Raw genomic sequence first — 13248 nt, 5'->3', positions numbered from 1 at the left:
CAGGCTTCTAGTTGCTCAACTGTCTTAGGTCTTCTTTGTTGCATCTTCCTCTTTATGATGTGCCAAATGTTTTCTGTGGGTGAAAGATCTGGACTGCAGGCTGGCCATTTCAGTACCCGGATCCTTCTTCTACGCAGCCATGATGTTGTAATTGATGCAGTATGTGGTCTGGCATTGTCATGTTGGAAAATGCAGGGTCTTTCCTGAAAGAGACGACGTCTGGATGGGAGCATATGTTGTTCTAGAACAGGGTTCCTCAAATCTTGTCCTGAATTGTGGGTGGGGGGAGTGCATGTACAGTTCTCTCTCCACCTTCAATACCACGACTTAGGTGCCCTTGAGCAAGGCATCGAACCCCCAACTGCTCCCCGGGCGCCGCAGCATAAATGGCTGCCCACTGCTCCGGGTGTGTGTTCACAGTGTGTGTGTGTGTTCACTGCTCTGTGTGTGTGCATTTCGGATGGGTTAAATGCAGAGCACAAATTCTGAGTATGGGTCACCATACTTGGCCGAATGTCACTTCACTTTCACTTTTTTTTCACTTTCATTCAAAAAAAAAAAAAAAACTTGAAACAGAGACAAGCAAGTGCAAAATCAAATACATGAAGAGTGCTGAGGGGCACAATATAAAAATCAGCATAAGTATATTTTTGGGTATAAAAATATAAAAAATTAATTCCTTGTAAACTCACAAACTTTTAAAATGTTAATAGATTTCTCATTAAAGAGCTGTCTATATGCAAAACTATATTTTTTTAGTAGACTTTACCATTTATGAATGGTAATTTGGTCACAAATAAAAGTACATTCATTAAATAAAACCACTTTTCCTCCTCTTTAGAATGTTTAAGCTGCTCTACAGTTGCTAGGGTGTTCTGGATGGTTGCTATACACACAAGTGTCCAGTTGAAAAAGTCTGATCACTCGTTGGTTTTGAAAAGAGATTCAATCATTATTGAAAGCACCTTACATGAATGACTGTACAAACTCACAGAACTCTGTGTGCGAGCGTGTATGTGTCAGATTAGATCAAAAGCAACTGAAATAAGCCGTTTGAGTTCACTGGAATCATAATCAGAGCAGTGGGATCTCACCCGTATGTGTTCATGTGTGCACATACATTTTTCTGTCTGGATACACTCTGAAATATATAAAAGGATGTATTAATTATTAATTTATTGAATGCATCAGAAGCATAAAAGCATCTTTGTATGCTTGAACTACACTTTATGCTTGAATACTTATGAAAACTGATGACATTATGTTGGACAGAGATGAAGGAAAAAAAGAGCTGTGTGTCTGTGTGATTATCTGTTAGTTTTCTACACCTGATGACCTCCTCACCACAAAAAACAAATCTTGAAAGTCTGAGTGAGGGTCACCGTAGATGTGCGATGCATCGATCGACTATTTCTGTTCTCCTGCCGTCTCAAAGAGCTGGCACACGTTCAGACGGCTTCGCTCAGAGAGGAGCGAATCACTTTCCTCGAACGCTCCTGGTCATTCTGAGACAAAAGAACCACTAGGAACTGAACTGGGATTATGGGCACCCATGAAAAGCAGAGTGGGTGGTTTTGACATAGGTATCTTAAAGAGACAATTCAAAATGAAATTGTCAATCATTTAATCACCTCATGTTGTTCCAAACCAATATAAATGTATTTTTTTCTGTGGAAAACAAAATAATATGTTTAGCAGAACATTCATGAATGTTTTTTATTGATTACATGGCTTCTACACAATATTTAAAGTGTTTTAAAGTGTGTTTTCTATATAAATCAACTCTTCCGGTAAGTAGTGCACATCTACAGACTGATATTACAGGTAGAACTAACGATCCTTGTGTAACAAGTGATCCACTTACTGCATAATTATTAAACATTACCCAAGATTATCTGCTCATAATCATGCTGGATTTAAGATTTTAAGCCTTCTTAAACCTCGTTAAACTCAAATTGAACTCAACACAAGCTCAAAACTTTTCCATACAGAAACACAACAGTTAAATACTGACAAACAGAGTTAAAAAGTTTACAACTAGTGTCTCAAATCATAGAAAATTGAATACGATCCTTAAAGTGTGTATGCATGGATGCTCTTGGCGCTAATAATGACTCGAAAACCCACGTGACATGGAATATTCCTGTAAATGTCTGACTACTTTATCAGTAGCAATCACACAGAAAAATATAAAAAATAATAATTGTTTTCAGACAGGTTTTCCCAAACACTCCTCCAGCTCATGTCTGACTTCCACTAGATAGCCCCGCCCCCAAAATCACTCCATTGGTTAATTAAGAAGTTGTCACTCAAACAACTTTAGTGAATGTTAGCCACCAAATTAAGAGACTTTCTCATTGTTGCTGCGACTTCAAAGCATTGGGACTTTAGCCGTAAGAATAGGCTGTATAAAAGGATTATGAATGCAAACGGGTGATTCGACATGATGGTGTCACGAATATGCTAATTAGCTCATGACATCATCTAGTGACTTTTCAACCAGGTTTTAGCTACTTTTCATCAAGGCAAAAAATATCACAGTGTTTGATTTGTTTTTTTTTTACGACTTAAACAACCAGTGAATGATTTATAGCATCCCTAAAAATTTAACTGACTCCACAAACTATCCGAACAGGAACAGACAGACGAAAGCAGGACATTATTGTGTGAGTGTTGCTCTGGGCAGAGGAGTTGCTCATGTAAACTGCTTCACGGAGAGCAGATCTGTGTCTAAACATGTTATGAAATGCCTTCTTTCATTGGTCTTGTAAGCGCAGTATGGAAAAAGCATCACATGCACTCCTAAAATAACGCTACGTCTATTGTTCTTTAGTTTCGGGAGAACCCTCCTCATATCAAGAACGATTTTTGGCTCTGATATGGATGTTTGGAAAAGAATAATGTCCTTGGTTCTTCAGATCAGCACCAGATCATAGATGATTTCCAAAGAGCTAGAAAATAAAAAGTGTATCTAAAAGGATGGAAGATTGTTCCATGACAGCATACTGATAAAGACACGTGCATGATGCAGTTCAGCAGCGGGATGTGTATGTTTACCATCTGGTTTTGAGGAGCTTCATCGTCATATTTATATCTCTCTCCCTCTGTATCAGTTCTTCAACATCACTCATTATCTCACCCTCTAGATGAGCCTTGACGTCAGCCTCCGTATTAAGGTCGCGACCCCTCATTCCCGCTGACACATTGGGATTCCCTGAACTGACAAAATAGTAGGTTACACAGATGTGTTGAGCTACACATATTCAGTATCACACAACATGTTTCATGATAAGAAGCTCTTCCCTTTAGCACTATAATAATGCAATCCTCAGATAACTACACCCTATTATTCATACAGTAAGTCATGTGGCCTGTTCGTCTGGTTCAATTCACTGGCGGTTTTCTACAGTTTATGACATTAAACTTCAGACTGAAGCTTTTTAGTGTCCATAAATCTTCTGGATGCTTGCTCAGACTGGAATGAGCACCTGTCAAAAACAGATCTCGATGAATTATTCTTCCAGGGGCGTATATTTCATCTAACAGTTGGGGGGAACAATAAACATAACATTTCTCAAAAGCAATTTCTGAAGGGGACACAGATAATACAACAAAAATTGTACTTGTAAGGATATGTATACACAGAGGAAACCCTTACTACTATTAGTGTAACAGGCAGACTGTGCCAAATTAGACAACTTCAAGCTGTTGTGCTCGCCCCGAGACAGCGCTCGTGTAGACATTACTATCCGTCACAGTGTTGCACAGTCTGCGGTTTTCTCTTGGATTTGGGCTACTTCATCACTGCTTCCAAGGGCTGTTTTTCATGTCTGCGACGGAAGGGACCGCAATAACGTGTATTTTAGCCCCTGGAAGGTGATTTTTACCGGGGGACCCCCTTGAAACACGGTTAGCTTGGGCTAGTTTTGAGTAGCTATTGGGAGTGTTTTGGTGTGAAACTTGGCAACCCTTCTGTCAAGCAGGTAACATTATTATTGCTAACATTGTATCTCATCGAAAAATACATATATATTGGTATCATCTGTATTAAAGAGAAAAAAATCACTTAATCTGATGTTTACGTGAATCAAATAGCCTTGACAGCCTTGGAGTTCCACAACTATTGACTTTGTCCTCTCTCACAGGACGTGTGTGTGTGTGTGTGTGTGTGTGTGTGTGTGTGTGTGTGTGTGTGTGTGTGTGTGTGTGTGTGTAGGTGATGTAAAAGAGCAAAGCAGGCATTTGGACCGAAGCACTGTGAGGCAAGGGAGGGGAGACTCAAACTTTTTCTAAACTTAACGCATCTTTACCCCGTTTGTGTTAATTTTTACTACCTACACAATTATTTAAAGTATTATACGTTGTTATTTACAATGCACAGCGTGGTTTTTCGTCATATTTTTAAGGGGGCCAATCCTCAGATAGGTATCTTTTGAAAAACCTTGTGTTTTTTTTCCATTCAACAGGCCTGTGTCTTACAAAAATGCATCAAATCTCCAATTAAATAAGGTTTGTAAGCTCCTCTGGAGCAAGAGAAAAGGTTGATTATAAATACATTTTTTTGATTTAAAACAGCTTTGGTGAGGATAAAAGTGGACTATTCTGCACAGAAATAGCTAGTGAGATGGACATTACTCATCATTAACAGGCTGTTAATTGCTGTCTTTGTGTGGTCACCACAGGTCAGTGTATTTCTGTCTTTACAATCTTACAAACGCTCTTCTATGTGTGAGTTTGAGTGAAGCGTTGGCTCTGTGGACCTCTGTAAGCCTCCATCTGTCTGGTTGGCCGCCGGCCCTTGTTTTTCTGCTGACTGCTGGCTCTTCAGCGCCTCTCCAGCAAACATCTTGTGTTTTTCTGCTGACGCAGAGACACGGTCGAGTCTGAGGGGAGACCTGCCATTGTCTGCGCTCGCTGACCCCTGATTGGCCCTGACACCAGAGGTGAACGTGAGTCACGTGACCAACCAGACGCCTGTTCTCCTGATGAACACAGACACAATCCAGCGGCTGTTACAGAGCAAGTCACTGGCACCTCGAGGAATATGATATTTACTGCTGAGAGCTGAGTATTTCAGAGATAACATAAGCTAATGTTCAAAGATTTTTTTTTTTTTTTAAGAAATGTATACTTTTATTCTGCAAGGACACATTGATCCGAAGTGACATAATGTTACAAAATTGTAGAATGTTTTGTTTCAAATAAATTATGTTCTTTAGAACTTTCTATTCATCAAAGAATCCAAAAAATCTAACTGCATCATGGATTCCACATAAATATGAACTGTTTTCAACATTCATAATAATCAGACGTTTCTTGAGCATCACATTAACATATTATAATGATTTCTGAAGGATCATGTGACAATGAAGACTGGAGTAACGTTTCAGCTTTGATCACAGAAATACATTTCATTTTACAAAATAACAGTTATTTTACATTTTAATAATGTGTTTTTAATCAAATGAATGCAACCTTTGTATAAAAGAAGAGATTCCTTTCATTAAAGCATTAAATGTACTGACCCCAGTTGGATTTTGTGGTTATCTGACAGGCTTTGTGAGTTTCAATAGTTACATTTAGCAAATTAAAATTAGAGCTGCATACATATTTGGATATTTAGGAAAGTGTATTTAGTGATGAGAGTTTTGAACATCATTTTGCATCGGCTCACAAACACACACACACATGTAATACAGTCTCTCTTTGTCTCACTCTCTTACCGTAAACGTGATCAGGCCTCAGGCAGATCTCTCTCACACGGAGGATCAGCTTACATTATTATTACTGGCTCGTACCCATGTCATCCTAAACACACACACACACAGTACACATAAAAACACACATACGATTGATATTGTTATTACTGACTATAGTCAACAGTGATAAAACACATTTCTAAAGTATAAAGGAACATATGGTTTTGTGTAAAAATGATTGAAATTATGGCCAAAGCAGGCGTTTGGAGACCTGCTGCCCTTCATCTGAATAAAACAAACATTCAGCCAGAGAACTGCATGTACCAGCCACCCGCGAACCAGGTAAACAACAACAGCTCACTGACCTTGGCCTCATAACACAGACACACACAGACACACACAGGTTCATCCATCTGTGTGGGATTTTTCATGATGATTCTGCCACTGCTGTGCCAGCGTCCTCATGGCACAGTGCCACATACACACACACACACACACACATACACACACACACACACACACACACCTACACTTGGCCCGCTCCATCAGTTTTACCGTAAACATCCCATCGCCCCTGCAAGAGTAGCCTACCACAATTCATGTCAATGTCACAACAGCCTGGAAAAGTCACACACTTCTCCAGAAGCACACGTAAATTAAACACAGCAACACTGAATGCAGTTGACTTTGATTTCAGATCTGCACCACACTGTGCAAAAACACTGCATATTGCAACAGAAATTTATAGAAAATGTAAAATAATAAATAAAGTGTTAAGCAATTGTATTAATAATTTTAAAATGTTGTTTTATATCTAATAAATATGTGTAATATTTACATTTTACGAAATGTTTTTTATTTCATATTTAACAGAAACATTCATTAATAATATTTAAGAATAAACATGTTTATTTATATTAATATTAATACATATTAATAAATGCTTTTTAAATGGTTCCAAATATTAATAATATAATTATTCATGCTAAATGTTCATGTAATTAATTATTTTAAATACATTATTTAAAATGTTTGTAAATATTATAATTATTATTAATAAATGTTTTATTCATATTAATAATCATAGGTATTAATAATAGTTTTTTTATAAAATAAAATGTAACAAAAACAGAATAGATAATAGATTTCATTAATCATATTTATTACCCTAATAATAAATATATTTTTGATTAATATATATTATAAATGTTTGACATAAATACTCTTTATAAAATCTAATGTTATGCATTTAGCAGTTATATTTAATGTTAATTAAAATTATAATGTTAATGTTATATTTAATCATTTACTACAAGATAATAAATAAATTCCCTGCTGATAATCCTGAGTGTGATCCTTATTAACATTTATAGATACTATCAAAACATGCATTTTTATAAACATATAAATACATTGTATAAAACGCTATTTTATATCTAACAAACAACATTTATTATTTTTAGTAATAAATATTTATTTATATTAAAATGAACACATTTATATATTTAAATACACTATACAATGTAATTCCAAAAGTAATAATTTATTAAAATAATAATTAAATACATGCAGAATTGTGTGTGTGATCATTTCAAGGTCAGCTGTTGTCTCCAGAGTCTCTCTCTGTCCCTGGATCCCAAGAGCTTTGATAAAGCATGATCTCATGATCTCAGGACAGACGGGACAGGTTTCATCAGCTCTCCAGCTGAACACAGGTGCATGGAAATGAACAGCCGAATGTCTCTGAACTACCTGAGAAGACCAAAGCGATCAAATGTCACTCTGATTCATGTCAATGTATACTGCCCTCGCTGTTTAATATGACTGTTACACAAACTCAAAAGGCCTTAAAGCGACTGACTCGGACTCCATTTCTGTCTGTGAAAACATGATATTCCCTCAAAGTGACTAGAGTACAAACAACATGCTGATAAGATTACTGCCTTACCTTACATTATTTACACTTAAGAATCATTAATGGCTCACGTTAAATGTGTAATTATGGAGCACCATTACATTATCATTGTAGCATCACTATTCTATATCTGTAAAGCTCTAGAGCCGCGGTGGTTTGTGAAACAAAGCCTCTAATTTGACTGAAGAACCTGAATTTTGAGTCTAAACGATGAATAACCTATTGACCTGGTTTAGAGACCGGCATTTAAACTGATTATTGACTATTATTATACTATAATATATATATATATATATATATATATATATATATATATATATATATATATATATATATATATTCTGTATGTTTAATTCTATCTGGAATTCAGTATGTGTTATTCTGTCATTGTGTGTGGATTTCTGTACTGTTTGTTTAGCAAGTGTTTCTCGAGACTCGGTAGTCCAGATAAAGTGGGCGGGGCAACTCTCGCTCCCTCTGAGAGGAACTCCACGTCACGATGCCCATATTTGAACTGTACACTTCCTACAGGAAGCGGGTGTGTGAGGGTCCCGGCGAGCAGTGAATGTTTGCAGTCTGTCTCTTGCACATTCAGCAAGATGAGAATTAACCGCTAGATTTTGATCTTCAATGCTGTTACGTAATCTGACGTCTTCTAGACAGTTAGCCTATGCGACAGAAAAAACATCATAAAAAAAATACAGTAGCTTAATAGATATGCGAAAATTTGCTTTTATAGAAAACTCTTTTTTTTAGCGAAGGAAAAAAATTATATTCATTTAATGTAATTTCATCTGTTAGCTACGTCTTGTGCTTATGGTATAACTCGTCCGCGCATCAAAATCACATTAATCCCTAAAACAACATTAAAGAAATTTAAAACACACACACACACACCAAAGGAAGTCCAGCTATAAGCCTACCTCATAAATCCAATGTTAGAGGCACTAACATTTTAGCAGAAATAATATCTGATTAGATATTTATTAGAATATGTCTCTAAACCGTTTCTATAATGATGTTCGCTTCGCCCTCGGGCTTGTTTACCGTCCCAGCAGTTCCCGACAATGACGTTGTGACGCGCGTGACGTAGACACCGTGGGGGCGTGGCCAGCTGTCACTGCTGGAGCGCTTATAAAAACGAATCGGGATACCGATCCACACGAACACAAGCGCAACAGAGCAAATCAAACCAGCACCGTTCCCAAAACAGCGTTCCCTTTCCACAGACGGGCTCTTTGAACGATTCGCCGCTCGAGAGCGTTTCCTTACTGCTGCCGCGTTATTCTTTACATCTTTGGGACTCCGGTTCATTCAAGAGGAGCATCCACACGGAGTGCAACGGGAAGGGACGCTGTCACCGTCCCCCGCGCAGTTTCTGAACGCGTTTGCACTTGAAATAAAGCGGACTTTGAACTGTCAGCCACATTAGGTGAGAAGCAGATATTTTATAATATTCTGTTCCAGAAGAACTCTATGAGTACAAAAATGGAGCAGCCGTTTTATCACGACGACTCGTTTCTTCTGGGTTACGGTCACAACGACGCGGCTCTGCACGACTATAAACTCCAGAAACAGAGCATGAACCTGAACCTGAGCGAGCCCTACCGGAGCCTCAAATCGGACCTGTATCAGATGAGCAGCGCCGATATGGGCTCGCTCAAACTGGCCTCTCCGGAGCTGGAGAGGCTCATCATCCAGAACAGCAACGGGGTGCTGACGACGCCCACCCCGGGCCAGTGCCTCTACGGTCGGGGGATCACCGACGAGCAGGAGGGCTTCGCGGAGGGCTTCGTCAAGGCTCTGGATGATCTCCACAAGATGAACCAGATGCCTCCGCCCAACGTGTCGATTGGAGCCGGCGGCGTGACGACGTGCTCGACGACCGCGTCCGTGTTTGGCTCCTCCCTGCAGTCTGAGCCTCCCATTTACACGACGCTGAACGCGTACTGCCCAGCGCCCAGCCACCCGTCCGCCACCATCAGCTACCTGCCGCCGCACGTACAGCACAGCCAACACCCGGAAAACGCGCACGCGTTCCAGCACTCCGGCGTCCTCCAGCAGCGCTTCGTGCCTCTGAAAGAGGAGCCCCAGACCGTTCCCGACATGCACAGCAGCGACGGCTCGCCACCCATGTCTCCCATCGACATGGAGAACCAGGAACGCATCAAGGCGGAGCGCAAGAAACTCCGGAACCGATTGGCGGCCACCAAATGCCGCCGGCGCAAGCTGGAGCGCATCGCGCGTCTGGAGGAGAAGGTGAAGGTGCTGAAGTCCGACAACGCCGGGCTGTCCAACACCGCCTCCGCCCTGCGGGACCAGGTGGCCCAGCTCAAACAGAAGGTCCTGAGACACATGAACAGCGGCTGTCAGCTGATGCTCACCAGTAAGATGGAAGCGTTTTAAACTCGGCCGGACTCTGAACTCATCAGAAATATTATAACACTGGAAATCGTTTATGTTCTACGACTGAACGGTACTCAAAAGCCCTCAAACGAGGCGTTTTGGACACGTTCTGGGTTCCGCGTTAAACGAGCGAGCCCGCGCACGGAGCGGAGAACGGACTCTGAGCCCCGGGGACCCCGACGGGTGCCGAGAGAGAAGTGAAGGCCAGTCGCCACCGCAGTATCAATAACGTGTCGGTGTTTTCTGATCATGATCATCTGTGTAGCTGTTTGATCATGTGAGCGCATCTGAAATTGTCGTGCATTTTCCTGAACTCATAAGTTATTGGTCTAGTCAGGTTGATCCTGACACTATGTTAACGATGTCACATGTTTACAATGTCTTTTTGTTTTTTAATGTGTGCTATGTTTTAAGTAAAGATTTTGAAATATAATTTCCGAGTGTGTGGCTCGTTCATTCGTGTTGTTCTTATCTCAGTTTCAGACACTTATGTAACTCTGACTTTTCCTCGAAGTCCACGTGTGGTTCACCCACAAAACGTTATGAAAACAGAGGTTTTAATGAACAATTATGATGATGTTAATGTACACGGCTTGTAGGATAATCAGCCGGTTTTTTTCTGGGGGTTGTGTAATGATTAGCGCGTCCTGCGTTTGCGCGTGCACACGAGGGACTCTAGGCCTCTCCTGCTGACGTCAGCAGCACATCCATATATGGTCGGTTTTTGTGCCTCGTACGTCACTCCCCGCCCACAGGCCCCGGTGGAGTAGATTCACTGCTCCAGGATCAGCGGGGCTGGAGAACACGAGGGGCTTTCCGAGGTTGGACAAGACCACTTGTGAGCATGTGGGATGATGTGTGTGTGTTTCCAGAGAGCTTAGTGGGTTGAATGGTTACGATGATGCTGCTGATAAAGATCGAAACTTACCTTTCAGAATATATCCAGAAACATTTGATGTAATAAAAAAAAAAAAAAAAAAAAAAAAAAAATATATATATATATATATATATATATTGTAGCCGATATATAAATAGTCAAACTACAAATGATTCAGACAATTATATTTATGGTAGGAAATTTACGAAATATCTTCATGGAACATGTTCTTAATATCCTAAAGATTTTTGGCACCCATAAATGCAGTGATGGTTATTGCTGCAAATATAGGCCTATATGTGCTACTTATGACTGGTTTTGTGGTCCAGGGTCGCACACACACACACACACACACACACACACACACACACACATATACCACACACAGTCAAACCAAAAATTATTCAGAAACAGGATATCATTTCAGATATTTTTTACTAGTGGGTGCAGGGCACATATATGTAAGCGGGGATAGCAAAATAAAGAGAAATCTTGACATATTATACTCCAAAATTCTTCATACAGGACTAACAGTATATATATATATATATATATATATATATATATATATATATATATATATATATATATATATATATGGGACCAAAATATATTCAGACTTTGACCTGATCATCAAGTTATCTGAGATTATCGAGATGAATATATGACACAGTTTAACTATGAGCTCTTGTCATATTTTATTACTATTTTCTAAACTATAACAAATAAACTATGATAATGTGAGAAATTTTGAAGGTGTCTGAATAAATGTTGGTTTAACATACATACAGTCAAACCAAAAATTAATCAGACACCTTCAAAATTTCTCACATTATCATAGTTTATTTGTTTACTATAAATAAATAAATAAATAAATAAATAAATATATATATATATATATATATATATATATATATATATATATATATATATATATATATATATATATATATACACACACACACATGCATAAATAAAAACATTAATTGACTTTATGCAGAGATATAAGAGGTCAAAAAGAGTTTGGATAAATACACCTTCTACATCAGATATAAGATTTAATTAAATTATATATAAAGAGATCAGATTCAGTAAGTCTGAATTTCAATGCATCTGTAAGCTAAATATGAAGAAAATATGACTGTTGAAAAACCTAAAAATGTTACATACACCCATTTAAACATAAAAGACAGAAACTCATTGGCAAATTATTATATGCTGGTTAAAATTCCTTCATTCCTTCCTTCCTTCCTTCATTCATTTATTCAATTATTTTTCTTTCAGCTGAATGTTACTTGGATTTTAGTCTAATTATAACGGAAAACTTAATCCTTTGCCGTATAAATTATTTTCCATACACTTCTGCCATATGTACATAAACTGAATAACCACTGATATGCTACTTCTAAAAAATTATAGAAACTACATTTTTCTGTAAAGTTGCTCTGCAACGATTTGTATGGTAAAAAGCGCTATACAAATACAACTGAATTGAAATTGAATTAGCAGAACAATCTGCTCCCAATTCATGTGTGGTTTGGAGCGTAGGGTGTCTTCGGGAGATAAAATAATATTTTGGGAAGTAACTGTGACCTCTGGAATGACTGGACCGGAGGCGCGCACGGCAGGGGCGCGCGTAGGTGGTGGACGCGCATGTGAACACGCCTGGCGCTGGAATGAAGAGCGTCAGCATGAAAATATGCCGAATATTCTGAATAAATTACCTCAATATCCAATCCATTTATTAAACAACACTAATTTAATTAAAGTAAAATGATCATAAAAAAATACAAATAAATAAAACAGGCATATCAACGGGTCTTGATTACGCCAAAACCCGAAGAAGGCTCTGAAACGTGTGGGACGTTTGTTTTTGTGCAGCTCGCTGGAAAATGGGAGCGGGGTTTTTTACACGGTGAGAAAAGCCCACTCGGGTCCACCTGTCACAGACGTCAGTGATGTCACCCACCTGCGTGTTTTTCTGCTCGCTCTCGAGGTGGAAATCAGAGCAGCCACTTCAAAGAGCTGGAAGCAGGCGCGCGCACGCGCACACGCGCTCGGCTTGTTTTGGAGATTTTAAAGGTGCATCTCACCGTTAATCGTTTCATCTGACACATCAACATGTGACACTCTCTTAGTTTCATGAGTATTTCTAATGGAAACACCTCCTCTCTCATTTAAATGGACTTATTCCGTACTAATGTTTGCTGACGTTCACGAGCTTCAGCAAATGACCCTGTTTATCATTTACTGCGAGCGGAACAAGTTATATTCGTCCAAATGTGCGAGAATTGGCCGCTATAGGAAGTAAACAACTATAAGAATATCAATGGACAGTAAATAGTATTTGC

General features: G+C 39.0%; 1 protein-coding gene and 1 long non-coding RNA gene across 2 annotated transcripts; one reads left to right on the top strand and one right to left on the bottom strand.

Annotated features, from left to right (window-relative positions):
• Positions 1-4541: 4541 nt before the first annotated feature.
• Positions 4542-12905, bottom strand: LOC132153281 (uncharacterized). The gene is made up of 3 exons (XR_009436636.1): positions 12867-12905; positions 5724-5808; positions 4542-4982 (listed from the first exon to the last, which is right to left on the bottom strand). It is a non-coding gene; the product is annotated as an uncharacterized LOC132153281 (long non-coding RNA).
• LOC132153215 (transcription factor JunB-like) lies at positions 8749-10453 on the top strand. Its single transcript, XM_059562566.1, has one exon. It carries the CDS (start codon positions 9091-9093, stop codon positions 10018-10020), a length of 930 nt encoding a protein of 309 aa, XP_059418549.1. The 5' UTR covers positions 8749-9090; the 3' UTR covers positions 10021-10453.
• Positions 12906-13248: the final 343 nt, after the last annotated feature.

The sequence above is a fragment of the Carassius carassius genome, chromosome 1 (assembly GCF_963082965.1).
Source record: "Carassius carassius chromosome 1, fCarCar2.1, whole genome shotgun sequence".
NCBI lineage: Eukaryota > Metazoa > Chordata > Actinopteri > Cypriniformes > Cyprinidae > Carassius > Carassius carassius.
The sequence above is the reverse complement of the archived record's forward strand: the minus strand, read 5'-3'. Positions and strand labels throughout refer to the sequence as shown.

Excerpts from the sequence above, each read along its gene's own strand:
- LOC132153215 (XM_059562566.1), top strand. The coding sequence starts at position 9,091 with ATGAGTACAAAAATGGAGCAGCCGTTTTATCACGACGACTCGTTTCTT.